Source organism: Cervus elaphus, chromosome 19 (genome assembly GCF_910594005.1).
Source record: "Cervus elaphus chromosome 19, mCerEla1.1, whole genome shotgun sequence".
In the NCBI taxonomy this organism is placed as follows: domain Eukaryota; kingdom Metazoa; phylum Chordata; class Mammalia; order Artiodactyla; family Cervidae; genus Cervus; species Cervus elaphus.
In genome coordinates, this window is record NC_057833.1 from 64,129,791 (window position 1) to 64,153,453 (window position 23,663).

Sequence of the window (23,663 nt, forward strand, 5' to 3'; positions counted from 1 at the left end):
AAAATTTACTCAATAAATATATCCAGTTTATTTTTTGGTTAGTTTACATTAAATATTGAAAACACTAAAATCACAATTGTATTTTTAAAGTTTAGTCTGTTGTTAAAATTACTTTTCAAGCAAGTGAAAGGAGCTCTTATTTTAAAACACATTTGTTCTGTTAGATCATTTAAAGGTCTTTGTGTGAGAGTACTTTAGTGCATTTTCGTGCCAGCGCGGGTGTGTGTGTCTGTGTGTATGTGTCTGTGAGAGAGAGAGGGAGGGTGGGAGGGAGAGAAGGAAAGATCTGAAAACAATCCATGTATCTTTGTTACAATTACAGCTACCTGACAACTTAGTTCAAGAATCAGAACAGCAAGGAAAAACATCATATTAAACTCTCTTGTGCCCTCTGTTGTTGTTTTTGAGGAACACTACATTTACCTTCCCATGGTTATAATGGCCTTAGATTTATTGAAGTCCCTGATACAATTAATGATAATTTACTATACTTACCTCCAAACTATGTTGACAGAAAAGTAGCATTCGTTTTTAATTCTTAGGTTGTCTTTTTCTTGTGATACAAATATGTTTTTATTGTATAACAGCTTAAATGAAAATTGAACTTTTCTGTTTGTCCTTTGATTTCTCCTAGTTATAACCAGTTTTAAGCTCCTCCAAGTGTTTCACACAAATGAAAATCTGTACCAGATATAGCACACTGTATATGTAATTTTCCAGAATTATAAATCCTGCGTGTTCTTTGTAAACCTTTCGATTGTCAGACAGTTTCTTTCCAAAATAAAAGTCTAGAGTCGTCCATACTAAAATTAAGAATTTATAACTGTAAGGAACAGATGTTTTCATAAACATTTGCTATAATTAATTTCAACTGGAGAATTGAAGGAACAAAGCAGTTTTTCCCACTTCAAAACTTTATTACCTTTTCCCCATGTAGCAAACTCTGAAATCTTTTCTCTAATACTGTTTAGAGAAACAATTGTACTCCTTATTTGGTATGTTTTTGAGAAAGAAAAACTGCTTTTTTTCCTTATTACTATCCTTTGAAGGTTACATTTAATGTGATATATTCATTTCCAAACAGGTATAAAATGAAAAAAACCTTTGTGATGTATTTTGATGAAAAACTTTGGTGTTTAAAAAACTGAAAATCTCTTATTTGAAGTATTTTATATTTATTATGATAATATAAGCAGAGGGCAAGAATATACTGTTGGTGAGATCTTATGTATTTAAATAATCATAGTCTTTATTTTTGAAGAAGAAAGCTCACATTCTAAATGTATGGTATGGTACTTATTCTATACTGATTGTGGAACGTTTCACAGGAAATGTCTGCAAGCTGTTAATAACATGTGTTGTAGGAAATTTTCACTTAACAAGACGGAGGGAGACTAATTTTCCTTAAATCTTTTTAATTTATTTATGATAATGCTATTAATTTTTTTTCAAAAAGCAAATGAAGTGTGTTGTGACTCATCTTATGGTACCCATGTTTTCAAAGAATTAACAAAATATACTCAACTAGATTGATCTTAAACATTTAAGTGTTTTGGATTATTTTCTTCTATAAAATTTGGCAACATTTCGAATGTTGTAATCATTTTTAAGGTTTTTGTTTAATGAAAAAGAAAAGCCTGAAAGTGTATTTCGAAAAAAATATAGACTTAAAAGTTCAGTAATTGAACCCTGACCACTTTCATTCTTTTAAATAATTTAGGTGCAACAGCAAAGATTTTGAAGAGAACCATCATTTTTGACTTATCTGTCAACTATAAAACATGCAAAGAAAAATAGGCAGCTATCATTAAAATCTCATTTTAGCTTTCAAAAGCCATTAATGAGCAGCATAATCATAGTAGTAGGGTATCTTCAGTGCTATATTCAATTATTTAAAATAATCTCATTTGTAAATGGAAAGCTCTGTAATTACTATTTGACCTAACCAGGACCACTGTGATGATGTTCAGTGATACTTTTCTATGTTCAAGTGGATTAAAAGTATAAATAAAAATTGGATAAATCATTAAATTATTAAGCTTTAAATATCTTAAAAGTGAATATAACCTGATGTTTGAAATTTACATTATAAAACTTAGGAGTATAAAATGTAATCAGATTCTGATCTATTTAATTTGTTTCTAAGAATAAGTGATATATTTAATAGTAGTATCCGTGCTTTCATAAAAACTATACTTTTAAGCATATGTTTAAAATTTTAAGCTAAAATTAAATTTCTTTCAATAATATATATTTTATATTGTAGCAGTTTTTTAAACTTACTTAGCAAATTTATTCTATGATCTTTAAAATGATGGGTATAAATTTGTTCTAATCTGATTTTATGAATATGCTTGTATGGACAAGTTTTTCTCCCTAAAAGTTTGATGTTTTACATGAGGCAGAAATACCTTTAGATGTTGATTTTTTAAACAGGTGAGCTTTTGCCTACAGTGAAAACATGAAGTTTGGGGAAGACTGCTAAGGTGTAGTGACAGCTCTTAGAATGCGTTCTCAGTCACCACCCTTCAGCTCGCGCGTGTCCCTGTGTGCAGACCAGACCCTGGAGAGCAGAGCGGGAGGCCGCCAAGTCTGCTGTGTGCTTGCTCTGCTCAGCTCCTCGCTGGACAGGACACCTTAATAAAAAGCTGCCTTTGGTTTATAAGAAGTGGTGTACAAGTTTTGGTTTTGTGATTCATAGGAAGAAGATGTCTGTATTATACTTCATTTGTCCCTGTTAGTAGTCACTTTGGTGATATTCCTATCCAAGTTACGAGTGGTGGTCTTAGTCTATATTTTAGTGTCAAAATGAAGTTTTTGGTTTAAAGGACTCTGATTACAAAAGTTCTTTGGGGGAGAGATAAGGGAATATTTGTTTTCTGACTCAGTATACTGCGTGGGGCTGTCAGACAGCAGCTTTTCAATTGAAGTGTTCAGGTTTATAATCTCCATTATTTCAGTGTTTTTCTTTTCTTTTCTTTTTCCAGGAGATTCAAATCAAAATGGAAGAAGAACAAGTTCTTTAGACTCTGATGGGACTTTTAATTCCTATAGGTAGGTGATGAATACATAGATATAAAATAAGATAATGTTCAAGATATCTAATCTTAAAGTGAAAGTGAAGTCGCTCAGTCGTGCCTGACTCTTTGTGACCCCATGGACTGTAGCCCACCAGGCTCCTCCGTCCATGGGATTTTCCAGGCAAGAATACTGGAGTGGGTTGCCATTTCCTTCTCCATACCTAATCTTAGAGGCTTCTAATCTTACAATAGTAAGGAACTGTAACCTGTGCTTTAAAAATGTGACAAATGTAAAGAATACTGTGGTATAAGATTTTCCTGCAGACTTATCAAGTAGGTGGAGTTATTGTAAATACCTGTTGTTACCCTAGAGTAGGATGATTAGAATGAATGCCCATGTATGCATGTATTAAACTTCATTGTAATCCATTTTGCTTTTGTTTTTCCAGTGTATCTGTTACAGTACTAAAGGCTTCCTTTGTTTAAGTTTCCTGCTAGTACAGAATGTATAAAATGTAATCCGTGGTTCCATTAAGTGCTGTTGTTAATGTCCTGTTTGGCTCCTTTAACAAAATACCTTATAAATATTGGAGTTACCCAGTCTCTTCTTTGAGTGCTGAAGTGTAATAGAAAGCTTGGAATTGACATATTACATAATGGGTAGAATCTTCTATCCAAACATGTTGATCACACCTAAAAAGTAGATGAATTTAAAAGATATTTACTTCTTTATTTATTGGCTGCCCTGTGTGGCTTGTGGGACCTCAGTTCCCCAAGCAGGGATTGAACCTGGGCCCCAGCAGTTTGAAAGGGCAGAATCCTAACCACTAGACCACCAGGGAACTCCCTATAAAAGATATTTAAATAAATGCTCATTTGGTATGTAACTGAGGAATGCTAAGATGATAATACATGTGAAATCTATGGTAGAAGTATCATTTTAGATATAAATACTGTTTAAAAAAACCCAAGACAAAAGGAAAATAAAGATGTATTTCAAAGGATGGAAAATCTATATGTATATATCAATTTTATTGTTGAATTTCACAGCTACTTTTGTAGTTCAGCTAATTATAGTAACATGGACATAAAGTCAAGAGAAATGTATTAATATGAAGGCACAGTGTTATCTTGTAGTTTATTTTGTTCTTGAGTAGTTTGAAGATTAAAGTATCTTAGTATTATTGCATGATAATTGTACTTTGAAAATGAACTCCTAATGCAACTTTGCACAATAAATACTAATGTTGTTAACTAATATAGTTTTAATCAATGCCTGTCAGTGTTGTAATGTTAGGATATTAATTTATTGTTGTAATTAAAAAGGCAAGATAAAAAGCTCAGGTAGTACAGTATATAAAATGAGCTTTTAATAGTTGGCAGGTCAGTGCTGTTATTAAATAGTATTATAGTATTTAAGGTGTGAAATGAATATTTTTCTACTGAGTAGGCAATAGCTCTTACAATATAATGAGCTTACTTGTGAATTTGACACTTGGGTTAAATGGCAGAATTCATAGAAGCACAGCTCTAGGGTCTATTTTCATATCAGGTTAACTGATAAAACCTTGGAATTGTTGCAAAATCACACTACAGTGGCAACAGAATTGTCTGTAAAGTTCAAAAATGAAAATAATTTTTCCATTACTATCAGCTCTTTGAAGCAAGTAGAAATAGGTTATTAGAAAAATGTGAATATTTCAACCCTCAAATATCCTTTAGCCCTACACATTTACCTTTGTATTTAGACCATCTCAGAAATCCTGACCTTTCGTCACATATAATTCTGTCAACCTAGTACCAGGATACACAAGCTATATGTGCTTGTGTCTGGGATGACAGTTGGCGTTAATTTGTTACCTGTAGAATGGACGTTATAATGTCTGATCTGCTTCTTTCTCATAACTGTTTTAAAGGTTGAGATAGAATTACATAAGATAAAGCCTTTGGAAAATCTGAATGCACAGCTGTGGATTACTGTTATCCATTTATTCTGCTTACCTCAGGTGAATTGGCAACTCTGCGCCCTAGTCTTCACTTAAGCTTCCATGTGTGTACCCCTTTATGGCGTATGATGGGGTTGTACCAGCTTTTGAATTCAGTCTTGGTCACCTAGGTCTATATTCTCTCTGTTATTTGTTTATATCATTGTGGTCTTAGATTGTCAGTTGTAAGAGGGCATAGCCTCTTATTTTGTTGTGGTAGTTTTGTTTTCTGTTTGTTAATATTATGGCAACATAGTGTGTTGGTTCATATCCTGACTCCGCATGGAAACTTTGGACATGCCTTAGTCTCAGTTTCCTCACCTTGAATGTGGGAATAATAAAATACATTTGTTACAAGGAGTTAATGGGTTGTTCTTATGTGCCGAACGCTGAATCAGTATTAACTGCTTCTGTCTTCCAGTCCGTGTCATCCTCATCATTGTCATCATTATTAATCATCTGGAATTGTAGAAGATTTTTACAGTGTGCTTATAAATATATAGAGACACCACAAGGAAGATTTAAAAACAGTTATGTCCTACAGGAAAGTAACTGTGTGCTGCATGCTAAGTTGCTTTAGTCGTGTCCAACTCTTTGCAACCCCATGGACTGCAGCCTGCCAGGCTCCTCTGTCCATGGGATTTCTCAGGCAAAAGTACTGGAGTGGGTTGCCACGCTCTCCTACAGGGGACCTTCACAACGCAGGGATCGAACTGTGCCTCTTTCCTGCCCAGTGTTGGGAGGCGGGCTCTTTACCACTAGTGCCACCTGGGAAGCCCAGAAAGGGGCTGAGAGCAAGCTAAACCCGAGGCTTGGTAGTCTGTCTCGGATGCATAGTCCAGGTTGGCGTTGTGTGACAAGCTTGTACACATAGTGGAGATAAAAGGAAGCTGTTTTATTATGAATATTTAAGTTCTGGGTTAGGTTTTTGAAATTTTGACAGATGTGAAATTTGCAATCAGTGGGCCCTAACTACAGCCCTATGCGCCTCATGTGCACAGGTTTGTTTTCAGAGGTGAGATTTCACTTTGGATTTGTGTCTCTAGTGGTTTTGCCTCATTGATTCAGATAGCATCGGCTGCATTTAACTCCTAAGGCACCAGTAGGGTGCTTTTATGATGATTGGGTAATAGACTAAATCTTCATTTTGGAAGTTTCTGTTAACATTTGTTTATATCCCAAATAGTCTGTAGATGATGTGGTAAAATGGAAAGATTAGAAGAATTGAGAAGATATTACTGCTTTAAGGAGTGTATCCTGTGCTTTTTAAAGACCACTGTTAACATCTTCTGTTAGATTAAATAAGCTTTCTCTGTTTCTTATTTCACCATTAAAACTGAGGGCCCCTTGCTCGGTGTGAAAGCAGAGAAGTGGTTTGCATTCGACTCAGTGGCTGCGGCCCGGGGCCACATGGCAGGGGCGTCCTCCCACACCTCCCACACCCCCTTCCCCTTCCCAAGGGCAGCTGACCTTCTCCTCTCCAAAGAGGCGAGCCCCTTGCCAGCGCATATGACTACAGACTATTACATTAATCTGTTTAGCTGTAGTACCAGCTGCTTGCATGTTTTTAATTATCTTATTAGATGGTATAACAGTGACCTATGAAATAAATTGAAGGTGAACATTTTTAAGTTTTCCCTTTTTTACTCTATGTTTCTAAGTATCTTCATTGATCAAATTATGGTATTCTGTAAAAGTACATTGAAAGTGTATATGGTTTTTGAATCAATGTAATGCTCTTTAAAGTATAGTATTATAATTACCAGTATAAAAGTAACTTCATTTTTGCCTCATTTTTTATAAGCTTTAGGTTGTGTTTATGTGGCCACAAATTCATGTGAAAATTCATGTGAGTTTCTCTGAGAAACTCAAAATATTGCTTAGATTTCAGATAACATCTTGGCATTGTATAAATGGCATAAGATAGAATATAAATAATTATAGATTATTTTAAAATAAATTTGTCTATTTAACTCTGATTTTTTTAAGTTCTTTGTAGTCAGTGGTAGATCATCTAGCTGACCCTAATTATTTTTACAATTTAATTTCACATGGTACTATTTCTGAGTGTATTTTCCCAAGCTGCACCGTTAGAAAAAATGTATCATCTGCTGGATTTTGACAATTGGATACTTTTCAAATAATACTTAAATAGAATGTTGACTCCAAAAGATGCAGTTCAAAATAATAATGACCAGTGATTATTCAGTTATAGGCAATCAATAAAATTGTAATAACTTAGTCAGAAGCTCTGATGTTTAATTAAAAAGCAGGTAGTTGGATGCAAAAAGGGACTGCAAAATACTTATGTGTGTCATTTGAACTAGCAGATCCTACAGCTGGCATGATGCAGTGACTTGAGCCTTGAAGAATTTATGGTCTTTGAATACTTACAGACTACACATTATTTGTTTTCTTAATTAAGAAATATTCAGACTTTTTGGCTTCCGTAGTTTTTTCCCTCTAAATAAAGATTAAGTTTCATATTTCAAAAGGACTTTTGGTAAATAAGGGAAAATTTTCCTGTTTATATATTTTATTTTCTTTTTAAGGAAGGAAAATGAAAAGCCACTTGGGGCTGAAGTACTGGCGTATTATTTCTTGATATTGACTAGAGCTGCCAAAGTTGCCTCCTTTTCTCAATATGGTATTTTCTCTAGCTCCTAGAGTCAAAGTTAAAAGTTTAAGTGGGTTAATATTTTTTTTAATTGGTGTAAGTTGGTTAAAAGTTTTTTAAAAAAATATAGTTGATTCAACGTTTTGAATTTAGAAGTTGTCTTTTTCTGAATAAGTAAAGAAGACATTAATTTGAACTTTCTTTAGTCATTGAGGAAATTTTAAAAATTAAACTTAAGGTTTTATTGCAAAGACATTTATGTGTCCTATTTACATGTGATTAATAATTTGAAAGGATGTGGGAAGTATCCTCACGTCATTTACATTTATTTTTGGTATAGTATCTCTCCCCCATTTGTATGTAAGAGGGTCATATGTCTCTTGAAATGGAAGTGAAGCAGTGACTCAAAATGTTAGAAATAATAGGGCAAAAGCATGCTTTGGATTTAAAATTAGAAGTGTGGGTTATGGTTATACTCTTGGAATGATATAAATTTGTTAATCCATTATTTTTAGGAGTATGGAATTTCAGAAACATATTGTTTTTACAGAAACATAATTGTGAAAGTTACACTGTATTAATTTGGGCTGTTACAACAAAATACCAGAGGCTGGGTAGCTTATAAACAATATAAATTTATTTCTCACAGTTTAGAGGCTGGAAAGTTCAAGATTAAGATGCTGGTAGATGTGGTGTTTAATGGAGACCACTTCGGGTTCATAGATGAAATCTTTTCACTGTGTTCTCGCATGGCTGTAGGGGCAAGAAAGTTCTCTGAGAGCCTCTTTTGTGAAGGGCAGTAATCCCATTCATCAGGGCTCAGCCCTGAGGACAGTCGCCTCCCAAAGACACCGGCTCCGAACACCATCACAATTGGCGTCAGAATTCAAAGTATGAACTTGCGAGGGCCACATGCAGTCCATAACATTATACTAAGAGGAGACCAAACTGAACTCCTGTCCCCCTCCTTCACTCACTCATCTTACGTTCCTAAGGCCTTACCATTTTATTTATTTTTCCAGGACGTAGGCTAATAAATAGATAAGAGAAGAGGGTCTGGACTGAGGGTTTCTTTCCTGATTCTTAGAACACTGCTTTCCTCACTTTGACGTTATTCCTGTCTTTTGTTTAGAATCTGTATAATCATATGACACTGATTCTTGAAGTTCTTATGAATAAATGCATAATTTAGGGAAACAAGTTGGAAAAAGCACACAGGTAGAAATAAGACAGACTGAAGTTTGCCTCTCAGCTCCAGCACCTCCTGACTGTATGGGCTTAAGCAAGGCCGTCAAGCTCCCTGCTTCCTGGTGCTTCATCTGTGAAGCTGAGTGTTAGCACCGCCTCTGTCATGGAGCCGTGTGCGGCTGGACCCACTGCTTGACACACAGTGAGTGACCGTGCCAGTTTCTTTCTTTCGTCTCCCTTTTCTAAAATTTCCTTTCAGTTTTAACCAAGTTTTTCACCTAACAAAGTTGGCCTTCATTTCAGAAAAGTGTTTTTTAAATTCTATATAGTTCTATATAGTGAAAAAATATATATAAAATTCTATATAGTTCTATAAAGTGAAAGTGGCTCAGTTGTGTCCGACTCTTTGTGGCCCCATGGACTACACAGTCCATGGAATTCTCCAGGCCAGAGTACTGGAGTGGGGAGCCTTTTCCTTCTCCAGGAGATCTTCCCAACCCCGGGATCAAACCCAGGTCTCCTGCATTGCAGGCAGATTCTTCACCAGCTGGGCCACAAGGGAAGCCCCGTATAGTTCTATAGTGGCAATAAATTTAAGGATAATATCTATAGTTATCTGTAAAAGGTCACATTTATAGATATCTACAGTTATCTATAGATTATAGAGGAAGAATATTTAGAAAACCAATACTTATATTTAGCCTAACATTATCAAATGTTCTCAATTCTTCTTTTCATATGTGCTCAAGTAACACTGTAACACAGTTAACTGATAATTTCAGAGAGTACAAAATTAATCATTTTATTTTCTGGAAACCAAAATCAGAGTATTACCTTTACTTCTTATCTCCATAATGGAGCCACATTTGAGAGAAGAAGAAAAAAAATCACATTTTAATGATGAGTATATCCTCTTCAAGCAGCTTTATTATTTCTTACGGCTGTGGAACTGGTCAGTAGCGCCATTTCTCTCTAACATATGATCTGTTTGAACTAATCGTTGATCACGTGAGGCTCTGAAAATAGGTAACCTTTCACTTAAATTACTAACTGGTTTGTTTGCATTTATAACTTCAGATTAATATAACCCAAAGTGACTTGATTATACATGTTAACAGTTTGAGTTCCTTTCATTCAGAAGCCCCTTCAAGCCCTTTTTATTGTCTGTAGCCAGGCTTTGGGGAATTTTTTTTTTTTTTTTCATATTTGTTTATTTACAAAGTCAGCTGCAGGCTCCAATCATCCAAGGCAGTGTAAATGTTTATCTTTGAAAAGACAGGCATACATTTGAAATATGGCAGTAAGCTGCTCTGAGTCAGCCTCACTGTGAGTCCTGTCCCCTGGAAGCACTTCAGTTTCCTCCATCTGTACTTTTTGAGGATGGGGTGATTCAATAAAATATTTGATTGATAATATTGAAATGTGTTACTGAACTCATAACTTGAGAAAATAATGCATAGAATTAGGGTTTAAAAGTGAAAAGTTACAAATATTTTTAAACATTCTACAAATAGCTTTCTTATATCCTTATTGATATGTTATGTGATTAGTTCATTATACTGCTTAATTTCTGATGTTTGATTTGATGGACAGTTTCTAAGTCTCAAAGATACAGTTTAAAGGTGAAATTTACAGAGAATATTTTAATAAAAATTAATATTTAACATTTCTGTCTTTTATGTATCAGATTACCTTGCCTTTTGAGGGAAATTGGCAGTGATTAATAATCCTATTTTTATTATTACTCCAGAGTCTTCACAAGTGCTTTCCTGATGTGTGTGTGTGTGTGAAAGTTGTTGTTCAGTGTGAGAGCTAAATATCTTCAGTCATTCTGCAGTTCGTTATTCTCCACCCATCAGAGGCCTGCCAGTGAGCTAGACCTAGAGAGGGACACAGAGCCTGCTGTGGTGCAGTCACCATCTAGGCCGGGAGGCAGGCTTGCAAGAGCTAGCGTGGATGAAGACTGGTGTAACAAGGGCAGGCGTTTTACCAAGAACTGGGGGAATGCCGGGTGGCTAGTTACTGGTTAGTGTCGGGTGGTTAGGAGGAAGGTGTGTTTGCTAGACATAATAGAGGAACGGGAGTTTTCCATGAGGTGAACAATATGACCAGAGACAGTCTTTATTTTCTGTTCTAGCAATGCATTCTTTAGGGGTTTGGGGCACTCAGAATGGGTAGATTCGATTGACCTTATGTTTGTCAGTGACAGTCTTTTACAGCGTGGGCATTTACATAGAACTGTTTCATTGCGGTGATATTTTTACTTTGCAGGAACTGTTATTTTGACAGTACTGAAGTTTTAGATTTCAGTGTATCCCAGATGTTTGATATATCTAAATCAATGATCAGAAGTTTTAACTGGGAGTTGAAAATGTGACTCTTGCACAAAGTTACATGAAATAGTTGATACTGATATAATTGAGAATGAATATTATGTGCCTAGAAGTAAAGGAGAAGTCAGTAAACCTACTGTGGACTAGAAACTGGCCATTTGAAATGTGAAAGATGTCCTAGTTTCATCCCAACACACAGGCCTTGTTCTCATTCCGTGATGGTAGAGGCCCTCTTCTGAGATAGATGTAGAAGTGGTTTAGTCTGGTTGACGTATTCTCAAGGAGTTTCAGAGCCTGTGTTTCCACTTCCTTGTTGAATGTTAGGAAAGTAATTCGGATGACACGCCCAAGTCTCTGAGCCCGTGAAACACCACAGGGTGGTTGGACACCACCTCTGCACTCTCCCTCCAGTCCCTAACCTGCCTCTGGGTCTTGGGGCTCCCTCCAGTGGCAGAGCCCACTGTCAGGGAGCCAGACCCAGCGTTCCACGGTTTGGATTTCATTCAGCTACAGGAATACATGTATAGTCTCCAGAGGAACTCCTTCAGTTTGCATGCTCACCCGCCCTCACCTCACGGCAGGTCCACCCCAGAGCCTGCGTCTCTCCTTTGTATTCTCTTTGTAAGTTGAGCAGGGACCAGTTTTCTTTTTACCTGAGGGATTTGGGAGAGGGTGGGTGGAGCAGGATAAGTAAAGCCGAGGGGCCTGTGTGGCATTTTGAACTCTGCTCCCAATCCATGTTTCACCCTAAGCTTCTGGTGGAGCTTTCTCCCTAGGGAAGCAACACATTTACCTGCCTCTGTATCGCTAGGTACCATTCCTAATTGTGATATTTTTTAAAGTTCTGTAGAAAACAAATGAAAATTTTCTTCTGGTGCTGATTTTCAGTCTTACAGTAGCATTTCACAACAACTTTATGAAAATATCACACTCGTTCATTATGTGGTCATATAATTAATTTTTTTGTGGCATTCATTTGGAAATGCCTGAGTTAGCGAGTATACATATTAACAGAATAGCAACTAGCAAAGTAACAAAAGGTCTTTTGTGAAGTGAAGACTAGATTTGGGTTCTTTTGAAGTATATGAACTTTCAAATAACATAAAACTTCAGTAGTGGCGAATACATCTGCACATCAACACAGGACTTTTTCTGAAGCATAGTTTACTTTGGGCAAGAAGGCCATGAGAAAGCCGCTCATCTTCCACTGATGGGGAGCAGCGTGCAGACTGGAACCGGGTCTCACAGCCTGATTCCTTCACTTCAGTGTCTTCCCGATGTCCAGTGTTAAAAACAGTGATCATCTCTCTTCTTTGGAAATGCAGCAACTTGTCATTTATTTAGAGGTCAGATTTCTAATAGCTTCACCCAAGGAAGATGTAATCAGAAACTTAGGAACGGGAAGAAAACGATGGAATAGAAAGGAGTTTTTTCACTTAGGTAGAGTTAGTCACAGGGAAGTCCTTCCTGTTTTTAATCTGCTTCCATTTACCTAATTTCTCATTTTTTTAATTAAAAAAGGCTAGTACAGTTTATGTTGTTGAAATAGGCTAGAGTGTATGACAGTTCAAAGTCTAGTTTGTTGTCTTTGTTTTAGAAAAGACAAACTGAGCAAGTGACAGAGGGGTGCAAATTTAGGATTTCTAAAGGCTAACATCATTTTACAAATCAGTAGCTGATCCCCTGACAATCGTGGCTATGAGAGAAATGCTACTAAAAATGAAATGGAAAACTCCAAAAGCCAAGCAGTGTCGAGTTAGTTAATGTAGAAGCAAATGGCCATCCATTATCCAAATGTATATACATCTGGACAAACATTTCTTTAAGTTTTTGAAATGTTTTGACACTCTCAACATTTTTGAGTTGAGAAAAGAAAAATCACTTACATGGCGTACCTTGGCCTTTCATCATGTTGGGTAAATTAGGTATGCAGACATGATTTGTTTCTTTTTTTTTCTTTTTATCTATAGGTAAGTCATGTTTTCTAGTTTTCTTCACCCTTGAGTGGGGTTATTTCCTTTACCAGGGGCCCATGTAAAGTTGTTTTCCCAGGTATGTTCGTCTAACAAATCAGAAAGCACACATTAACCTTAAACTAAAGTTTATTTGATCACATGGCCCATTGATTTTCATTTTAAATGATCATTTCCTAGATCTTGGAGCCAGTCTCTTGCTGAGTATGGTTATATTATGCTCATAGTTCAAATCTTGGGTCTGATTCTTTCCAGTATCACTAATTTTTAGTAACTTATAGATGGACCATAGATGTCATCATAAACTTTACTGTCATTCTACCTCTTCCGTGTGTTGGGGGGCACATCACGTGTTTGCATGAGTGAAGGGGGAGGAAGCAAGAACAGAGGGTGGTGTGGAGACAGAAGCACAGGCAGTGGGAGACAGTGAGCTGAGAGGCAAAAAGGAAAAAACAAACTTTTACATGTGTGATCTGATTTTACTTGGAGTGACTTTTACTGTGTGTTACCTCTCTTACAGAATCATCTTGATTTTTTGAAACCATTTGTCTTGTCTGACTTCTAAGGTATTTCTGTCTTCTTTCCCCAACAACACTATATAAGTGTGTATCATATGCATATTTATCTTTATATCCCTTGAACCTTTATATTTGTTACTTTACAAAATGAAACGTATGATTATCATCCTAAAGCACTTTGCTTTTCACTGTCCAATACAGGAACCACTAGTTGTGTGGGGCTGTTTAAGTTTAGGTTTAAATTAATTAAAATAAAGTATATCATTGTTCAGTTGCACTAGCTATATTTCACCTGCTTAGTAGAGTATTATATCTGACAGTCCAAAACTGTTGCTAACTCAGTTCTTCATTATCTACCGTGTGGATATTGAGTTGGAGGCTCAAACTTTCTTGATTCACAGTTAAATCCAAAACCGAATCAAAGCATGATTGTAAATTGATTTTAATGGACTGCCTTACCCTGAACTGTCTGCTACTTTTGTTTCAATGGAGCCTCATCACATGAGAACATTTTTCACCTAGAAATATGAAGAAATCCATTTTAGGCTTGTGAGTAATTGTGAGTTGTTTTTATATGTATTTATATATGTATAAGTAATATGCCCTGATGTTTCATTATGAAGGGGAAAAAAAAGCTTTAAATAAAAGTAAGTTTTTAAAAATTCCTGATATAGGAAGCAAAAAAGCCAGTACAATTTCTAATTGCCTTTTAGAGTCTCTGAGTTCCCTCATTACCTGTGATTTAAGCTAAAAATGAGGTAATTACAGATAACATCAGTGTTTATCTGGTTGATCTCGACACCTGCAGTCCTAACGTAGCTTACCCAGATCTGGGGCCACACTTATAGTCTGATGCTGACATTCCTAATTTACACTTCTCCCATTTCCTTTGATTTTTAAGTTAGATGTTCCTTGTTCTATTTCAATAGTATTTTAAAAGCCATAGCTTTAAAATGTTACAAAGACACATACTTTTATATGTGGATATTGGAGTCATGGTACAGTCCTTTAATTAAGAGAAATCTTTCCCTAACATATTTCTATGCAGATTGAAAATTTGACTGTGTCCTTCTTCCCTTTGCATTTGATAAAGCAAATATGACCATAATTAATATGGCAGTCTTTCCACATATTGGCATGCACTTTAGGATAGTAAAATTATAGAAACCATTTCACATCAGGTGCAGTTTTCTTACCTGTGGTTTCGCACCCTCAGATATTCTGCCCATCTAACTCGGATCTTGTCCAGTTTAAAGATCACCTTTCCTTGGCCTGGCCTTTAGTCCTGCCGTTACTTGGTCAGACCTCAGAGACGAGACGACCATGGTTGACTAGCCATCGCTGAGAGCCCCTATACCACCCTCCCCCTTATCACAACCCCACTTCTCTGCGACGATGTCTCAGCCTTCCCTGTGGTGACAGCCCTTCTCTGTTCCACTGAGCAGCTTCATTATCTGTAGGAGCCAAAGCCGTGCCTCTTAACCAAGTGATCAGAGGCCCTCAGTACGAGCCTGTGGGTCGTCTAGGACCTCTCCTCACTTACTGTAGATGTCGGGGTTTCTTGTGTTAGCTCCACAGAGACATTGTTCCTTGTCTGACGAAAACCAAACAATGGGGTAAAACCATTATGTGAAATATACAATAGAGTTTTTTTTTTCTGTGTATCTTCATTTGGGAGAGCAATTCAAAAATTTTTTTATTTCAAAATTGCCATGTCATTTATGCATGCTTCAGGTTACAGAAGTATTTAAACAGTTAAATGTAGAAGGTGCTAACCAGTTTCATACTCATTGTATGTGCATATCTTGGGAAGTATATTAAGAGATCTTATTTTCTTGGGCTCCAAAATCACTGTGGACGTTGACTGCAGCAATGAAATTAAAAGACACCTGCTCCTTGGAAGGAAAGCTATGACAAACCTAGACAGCATATTAAAAAGCAGAGACATTACTTGGCTGACACAGGTCCGTCTAGTCAAAGCTATGGCTTTTCCAGTAGTCATGTATGGATGTGAGAGTTGGACCATAAAGAAGGCTGAGCACTGAAGAACTGATGCTTTCAAACTGTGGTGCTGGAGAAGACTCCTGAGAGCCTGAGCTCCTTACTGAAGATGTTTTCAGGGACCCGGTGCCTGCACTGCAGAGGCATCGCCATGAGGTGGCCCCAGGCCAAGTTTATGAGAGGTTTCAAGGGCCTGGTCTCTAATCTGTTCCATTTGAGGCAGTTAGGCACCTGAATGTCCCCTGTGTTCTTAACCACTCACAGCGTCTGTTGATGTACCTTCTCAGTCCAACTGGTGAAAACGTATCTCTATACTTTTGGACCTCATGTTCAAAACCTGAAACTGTAAGGAAGGAAATACAAGACACATCCCTGTCCTGCCCTCTTAGGGGCCATTTTTGTCCTTTGATGTGTGGAGAGCCATGCTTCCCTTTGCTGTTGTCACCCCCGTCATTCAGGAAGACCTTTCCCACATTCTCATTCTTTCTCTCTCATGACAACTTACTTTCTCTGGGACTCAGTTTTGTCATTCATAAAGAGAGGTTAAAAATACTCAGGAGGGTTGTTGGAGAGGTTAAAAGTGATTTACCCAAAATATCACATATCATAACATGAATGGAGTTTTTTTTTTTTTTTTTAGCATTTTGAGAGCATCATTGCTAGATTTTTGCTGCGACAGACTATATAGTTTTATGTAAGACAAAGTTAACAACTATCTCTTCTTTACTCTTGTTAATTAAATGGAAAAATCCCACCGCTGACTCCTCAGCACTTAATATTCTTTTCCCAGGCTCAGGACTGTTGGCCACCATTCGTATTTGTGATCGGAAAGAACTTTTCTTTCGGTCCAGCTCCCCTCAAAGGACTCAACGTGTCCTCTATACACTGTTCAACCTCTGGCAACCCAGTTTTTGGGGTGGCATTTCAGTGCCTGTGGGGTTACTACTTACCATGTTTTACACTGAGTTTTAATTTTTCGATATAAAATTATTTCTCCCTTCTCTGAACTGCCAGAGTGCTCTGCCTTAATCACATGATTATTGGTTTACACATCCGTCTGCTCCCTTAACTGAATGCTTTTAAAAATACCTCTAAGTGCTAAGTACAGAGTAGGCACTGAATAAATGTGTATTATGTTTACTGTGTATCACAGTTTATTAACGAAATACCATCCCATAGAAGAGAAAGACAATTAATAGATTATTTTGTGGCCTTTATGTGCCTCTGTTGTCAGAGCGCTCCATCAGTTTGAGATTTGTGTCTTAATTAGAACTATAAGTACCTCTGAATAAATTTAAATAATTGTGAATTTTAGAGAGAATGTTTCCATTTCACATGCCTCAGTCTCCTTTTTTTCTTTACCAACACTGTAATCAAGGCACGGGGTCTTATTTGAGGTAACAAATAATTATCCTTCATTACATAAGTGCTGTGTAACTTGACCTTAAAAGGCCGCGGAACCTGACAAGACAGCAGTGGATCTAGCCAGCTGTATCTACTTTCACAGTGTGTTGGTACCTGTGAATAGGAGCTGCTTCTGGAAGAGTCTGGGGGAGTCATTGCCTCACATGTTCCCTCTCTGATCCGGAAAGTACTGTTGCTTTCAGGCTGTGGAACTGCATGGTCTCAGACAAATTATTCCATTTGAAATCTGTGTTTTCTCTTCATAGACTATGAGTTGTTTAAACAGAAGCATATTTTCTGAGATGTACACCTGTATTGTTATTTGTTCATTTTTTTCCCCATTTTTGACTAAAACTAAAAGCAAAATTTGAACAATGAGATATGGGTGATTATGACCAACCTAGACAGCATATTAAAAAGCAGGGACATTACTTTGCCAACAAAGGTCCATCTGGTCAAGGCTATGGTTTTTCCAGTGGTCATGTATGGATGTGAGAGTTGGACTGTGAAGAAAGCTGAGCACTGAAGAATTGATGCTTTTGAACTGTGGTGTTGGAGAAGACTCTTGAGAGTCCCTTGGACTGCAAGGAGATCCAACCAGTCCATCCTAAAGGAGATCAGTCCTGTCTGTTCATTGGAAGGACTGATGCTGAAGCTGAAACTCCAGTATTTTGGCCACCTCATGCGAAGAGTTGACTTATTGGAAAAGACCCTGATGCTGGGAGGGACTGGGAGCAGGGGGAGAAGGGGACAACAGAGGATGAGATGGTTGGATGGCATCACCGACTCGATGGACATGGGTTTGGGTGGACTTTGGGAGTTGGTGATGGACAGGGAGGCCTGGCGTGCTTCAGTCCATGGGGTCGCAAAGAGTTGGACACGACTGAGAGACTGAACTGAACTGAACTGAATGGGAAATGGATAGTATATTTAAAATATCATAGATAATACAGATGAACTAAAGTAATTTTCAAAAAACCCCAAGAATTGATTTCCTTGAACTTGAAGTGGCTAAGAATTAACTTAAGCATGAAAACAATGTAAAGAGAATCAAGAGGAAATAAATGTTAGGTTTAAATTATATGAAAAGTTTCAGTGGTTTGAAAATCAAAATAATTAGGTTAAAAATACACACACATGGCAGAGAGCAGTGTCTTTAATGTATGAAACACTTCTCTCTTGGACCAATAAGTCCAAGTAAAAGCAGTGTTATAATTATTAAAAACAATATTGAATTTTTATATGTTATGATATGCTGGGTGCCCTTCTAAGGATTTCTCATATATTTTAATTCTCATAGTAATTATTTGAGGTAGCTGCTATTATTATTACTCCATTTTATAGATGAGGCAACAGAGTCACAGGTTAAGTGAATTTGAGCATGCTTGCACACCTAGTAAATTATGTAGTTTCTGAATGGATGACTTTCTTTTTATCACAGAAACATGGCTCTGATGTCTGTCCTCTTGGCCACTAGCCTATACTGCTTAACATGGGCCAAGGACAAGAAAGGACATTTTAAAAAAGAATAAATAAAATGGCACCAAATCATGAAAAATTTTCTGTTTCACTAATGATACAGAAGGAAGTAAAACTCTAAATGAAATTTATTCTCTTCTTTGACTAGGGTGGTGGAAATAAGACCTTTCCATGGAGTGGTGGTAGGAATTTATTTCCCCCAGTGCACGGCTCTGGGGTGAGGCTGGAGTTCTCTGCTCAGGGCATTAGGGGACCATTGCCTCGGCCGCTCTCCTGGAAGGCTGGGTGTGGGAGACGCAGCTTGCTCCGCCGTCAGGGCTCAGCGCGCTCGGCGTGCCGCTGGTTGGGATGCTGGATCTGAGGTCACCTTGTATGTGGCTTTTCTTTCTGAACACGAGTGGGGCTTGGCCAGGGACAACCACGCGCGGGACACAGAGGATGATCGAGAGGTTTCACGGCTTCCTTTTGAGTTCGTCTTTCTAAAGAGAGTGCCAGGCTTGCAGCTTGGATAATAAATTTTACATTGTCAGTTTATCGTGGCACTATGGAATCTGAGGGAAATTTCATAAAGCCGCACTCAGTAGCCTCAACTGTTGACAAATGATTCTTGAGGTTTAGTTTGGTACAAGATGCAGAGAATGTAGGTCTGCTTCCTTTATTCAAACTCAGTAACTGGTTTGGGACAATTAATTTCCAATTGTTTCCCAGTGGAGCAGATTTACTTGTATATTAATGAGGCACAGGTGTTGGGCCCCTGGTGTCTGCATGCCTGGGAGGCATATTTCAGTTGTTTATCTCCTCAGCCATAGGTATGCAAGGTACTCAAGCTTGCCTTTCACAGTTTTTACAGTGAGGCTTTTTAATTTTTTTGATTTTTTTTCACATTTGCCTGCACCTGTTAAAATTTTAAAACTGTTCGTGTAGAAAGAAGTTGCAAAGATTTCAATAGTAAATAGTACTAAAAATTAAAGGAAATAGTCTTCTATTCTGTTTAACTGCCCAGCCTTACGTGAAAGAGAAGTGAGTTGATTTCATGAGATCTTTCAGGTGAGACGCCAATATGATCAATCAATGACCCAAATTTTGGTTGTGCATTTTTGGAGCAGGTATATCTTTGTTAGTGTCTAGAGAAGTCATATACTTGTATTAATATTCATTTTTTTCTTGTTGATTCACTGAAATGCACTACCAACATTTAAGAGGCAGTGGAATAGCCTCCATAGACATTATGAATTTCAGTAGCTGGCATAATTATAGCGATCTACATATTCATTAAATCTACAGGAGAACTCTGTCCAAAAAGACAGCCTTGCATTCAGAAACAGACAACTAAATACATATATTTTAAAAGTTGCATCTTTGAGACTTATTTTAAGTTGAATTCCTGTAGCACTCCTCTCCAAGCAGAAGAATTTTAACAAAAGGATCCCCATGCTTTGGTTTCTTGCATCTAGGAAAGAATGGGAAGAACTATTTGTAAACAACAATTACTTGGCAACAATAAGGCAGAAGGGGATTAATGGGCAGCTGAGAAGCAGCAGGTTCCGCAGCATTTGCTGGAAGGTAAGAAGAAAATATTTATTTACAGTTTGTGGTTGCAGTCTATCAACACATTACCTGATGCCCTGGAAGATCACCCATGCGGGGGATCACTGAATTTTCCAAGAGACTTCACTCACAAGGTTTTGGCTATCTAGGTTTATCTTTCATAGGACATTTGCTAATAAGGTTGAAGCAAGCGCCTTAGTCCTGGATAGCTGGCGATGGTGCAGGAATCATTTGAAATACCGGTCTTTTCATCCCATTTGATGGTGCGGAACTCAAGCAAAGCCTTCTGGGTCCCTAGAGGCACTTGCAGAAATCCTTGGCACTGGGCAGGGGGTGGTGGGTGAATGTTTTCAGATCCCTGTTACATCAAGTGCTGTCATGGTCACCTGCCTTTATTTCTTCACAAATACCAGATGGGAAAGATATTTTCATATTTTCTGTACTGGAAACACAGTGGAGGGCAGTGAGAAGGAGAAGTGGAGAGAAATTAGGTCAGTGTCCTTCCAGAGGAAGGCCATTGGTCACCCCCTGGGTAATGATGATCTGCAGTGTCTCTTTCACGGCTTGGAAATCTGTCCCTTTTTGTTCTCTCAAAATGAGTCGGTTTAGATTGAGACTCACTTTTTAAATGACTTCTCTTGAAAGTTGTTTAGGGTTCATCTGCATAAATTGAGCAGACAGAGCCTGCAAGTGAAGACAGTAAGGAACACATAATGTATTAGACAGTTTGAAATTTAATAATTTAGGTTTAATAATTAAAGTACATTTTTCTTCTGCTCGGTGCTGGCAGCGAAGGCAGGGTCGCGCTGCTCGCATGTTTGTACAGGAGGCTTTGGGCCCCCCACCCCCCACTCCATGTTGTTTAACTTTTTGAGTCTCCTTCCTTTGCTAAAAATAAACTCAAACCCAGATTTATTTTAATGTTTTTTTAAACTAAATGAAATCAAATTTGTCTTTTTGAGAATGCTTGTTAATTTTGTAAACTGATTGCTAGTTGTAAACTGCATTTTCTGCTATAAAAGGAATGACTTCCCTGCTCAGGCTTGTCCTCCAATTGCTCCTCTCTGTCCACTACCTGCTTGTTTGAAGACAGATCTTGGAAGCCTTGACACTGCAATGTGGACCTTGGGCTTGTTAACGCACTCCATCACCCCCCTTAATATAAGAAAGTAGAACAGAGTGTACTTGAACCTTAATTAATTTTCCTTGTTCACTTTTACTGTAAATCTGGATGGGAGATGGATTCCATCTTGTGGTGTATCTTTTGGGATCTTGTTTTCTGGCCTTTGTTCACTTTTGAAATTGTCCAAATTGATATATGTCTTAAATATCCCCACATATAATTGTGAGTTGGAATGGTGATATGAGTGTGAAGTACCATGAATGTATTTTCTTCAGTTTTCAAGTGATGCCCTTTAACATAGTTTCGCATATTCTTAGGATTTTTATAAAAGTTTTCCTTTTTTTTTTTTGACAGCTTTTTCTTTGTGTTCTTCCTCAAGATAAAAGTCAGTGGATAAGTAAAATTGAAGAACTAAGAGCATGGTATAGCAGCGTTAAAGAAATAGTAAGTTGTACTTTAAGTAATGTAATTGTTTTCTTAATTAGGCCTTGAAGAGCAGTAGCCTCTGACCTTTGCATGTGTGTTTTCTTTCTTTCCAGCACATCACAAACCCTAGGAAGGTTGTTGGGCAGCAAGACTTGATGATCAATAACCCCCTTTCCCAGGACGAAGGGGTAAAGTTTGTGTTTATTCACATCTCAGCCGCTCTTGCCCATCAGAGTATGCTTGTGTCTCATTATCTGGCACCATGGAAGCAGTGTCACTACACCAACAGGATGATTCTTTCACCTCCTGCGTTAGTCCACCTAAAGCCGGACGGGCGTTAGTCCCTGCTGTGTGCTGACAGTGTCGGGGGAAGCCAGTGGGCTGCTTCTGGAGACGGCACGGTGGAGGGGAGGCCCCGGGGCTGAGAGCTCAGGGTCAGAGAACCCAGAGGAGGTCACGGCTGGGGCCGGAAAGGCCGCCCGCACAGAGCCCCCTTCTGGCAGAAGTGAGAAGGCTGCACCCGGGAGGTCAGCTCTCCGGAAGGAGACAGCTGTGTGTCCTGACTCTCTGGACAGAGGTTTAAGATCATGAAAAAGATGGGGCCCTCCCCCCTCAGACCCCAGTGAGGATGAGGAGTGATACACTTCAGAGGTGTTGTGTAGCTTCTTCAGTTCCTGTTTCTGTGCTGAAGGACATTTTTTTGTTTCACGTTTTCTGTATAAAATTAACATTTTTTTTTCCTCATATGTGTAATTATTATAATATAGTCTGTGACTATTAAGCAATTTTTAAAACTTGAAGTTCATATTTTAAGAAATAGATAAAAATCTAAACCAAAGCTTTGTAGAAAACATTACATGTCTTTCTGTGTTGGCAATTCAGGTCAGGTTCAAGTGGGGCCAGCTGGCCTGTGGTCCTCCTCTAATTCAGGTAGACCTTTTTGTTGTTGGAAGGGTAGCAGCAGATGTCTAGCAGTAAAAGTATCATTCACTTTAAGTAGATAGTAGAAAATTTTAAATATGCACAGTAATATCACTGGAAAAACTAATGTTAGAATGATTATGTGTCTCTGAGATTAGACTAGATTTTAATAAAACATTTTCCAGTTCCACGTTATCTATCTGCAATGTGAAATCATAACTCAGAGAAGGATAAATTTTAATTATTTGAATCATTAGATTGAGATCATAAAAGTCAAGCAAAGGTGCAGTATTGTTTTAAATAAGTTGCTTTCCTTTTTTCAGAGTCTTTGGAACAAATTCTTCCAGGATAAAGAACTTCGGTCAATGATTGAACAAGACGTCAAAAGAACGTATGTAGAACTATTTACAAGTTACCTTCAGTAATTCAGACTGGTGTTACCTCTTTGAAGTTTTAGTAAGCTATACAACCTGTAGAGGAGCCTTAGTCGAATGCAGTATTCTACTTGTGTTAATACTTATTTTGGCCAAATTTTGATGATAATAGTTACTTTTTATTCTTAAATTATAGACTTTTGTGTTCCCTTTGTCAAAATAAGTTACATTTATAATGTTGGTAATACTAAAATAATATATAAATACTTAAATGTTTAAATCAGTTTTTCAGTTTCCAATGCTTGCTTGAAGTCATGTGCTTCTAATTAAGGTTATATATTGTAGTCTTAATACTGCTTTTGCTAGAAAAAAATTATCTTTTGCTTTATATCTTTGAATCCCTTTCTAATCAAATTACTGTTTAAATGACAGGTATGTTTTTACCCCACCCCCTTTAATTCTGTTCATCTTGACACCATTCAAGTTTGCAAACAACTCCACATTTTCTCAATATTTACTATATGAAGTGGCTCTTTATCTAGCATGTGGTTAATTTCTATAACTTTTATGTATTGGACCTCACTTTTTTTGGGGTTATGTAATGAGGAGTGCATGGAATTTGTGTGGGAAGAGCCTGGGGTAAGTTCTAGCAAGGTATGCTCTAATCCTGGACAAAGTAATTTCAACAAAGGTCTTTCCCCCTTAGATGTTCATTTCTGCAAAACAGAGGTTAAGATCGAGCACCTCACGGCA

General features: G+C 37.5%; 1 protein-coding gene across 3 annotated transcripts in view; it reads left to right on the plus strand.

Moving 5' to 3' along the window:
- TBC1D5 (TBC1 domain family member 5) overlaps positions 1–23,663 on the plus strand; it is a 564,837-nt gene that overhangs the window by 279,833 nt on the left and 261,341 nt on the right. For all 3 annotated transcript variants that reach the window (XM_043875247.1, XM_043875248.1, XM_043875246.1), the window contains 5 exons: positions 2,988–3,054; positions 19,973–20,081; positions 21,544–21,633; positions 21,729–21,803; positions 22,860–22,927. In XM_043875247.1, coding sequence (XP_043731182.1) covers positions 2,988–3,054; positions 19,973–20,081; positions 21,544–21,633; positions 21,729–21,803; positions 22,860–22,927 — 409 coding nt within the window. The remainder of the gene's footprint in view (positions 1–2,987; positions 3,055–19,972; positions 20,082–21,543; positions 21,634–21,728; positions 21,804–22,859; positions 22,928–23,663) is intronic.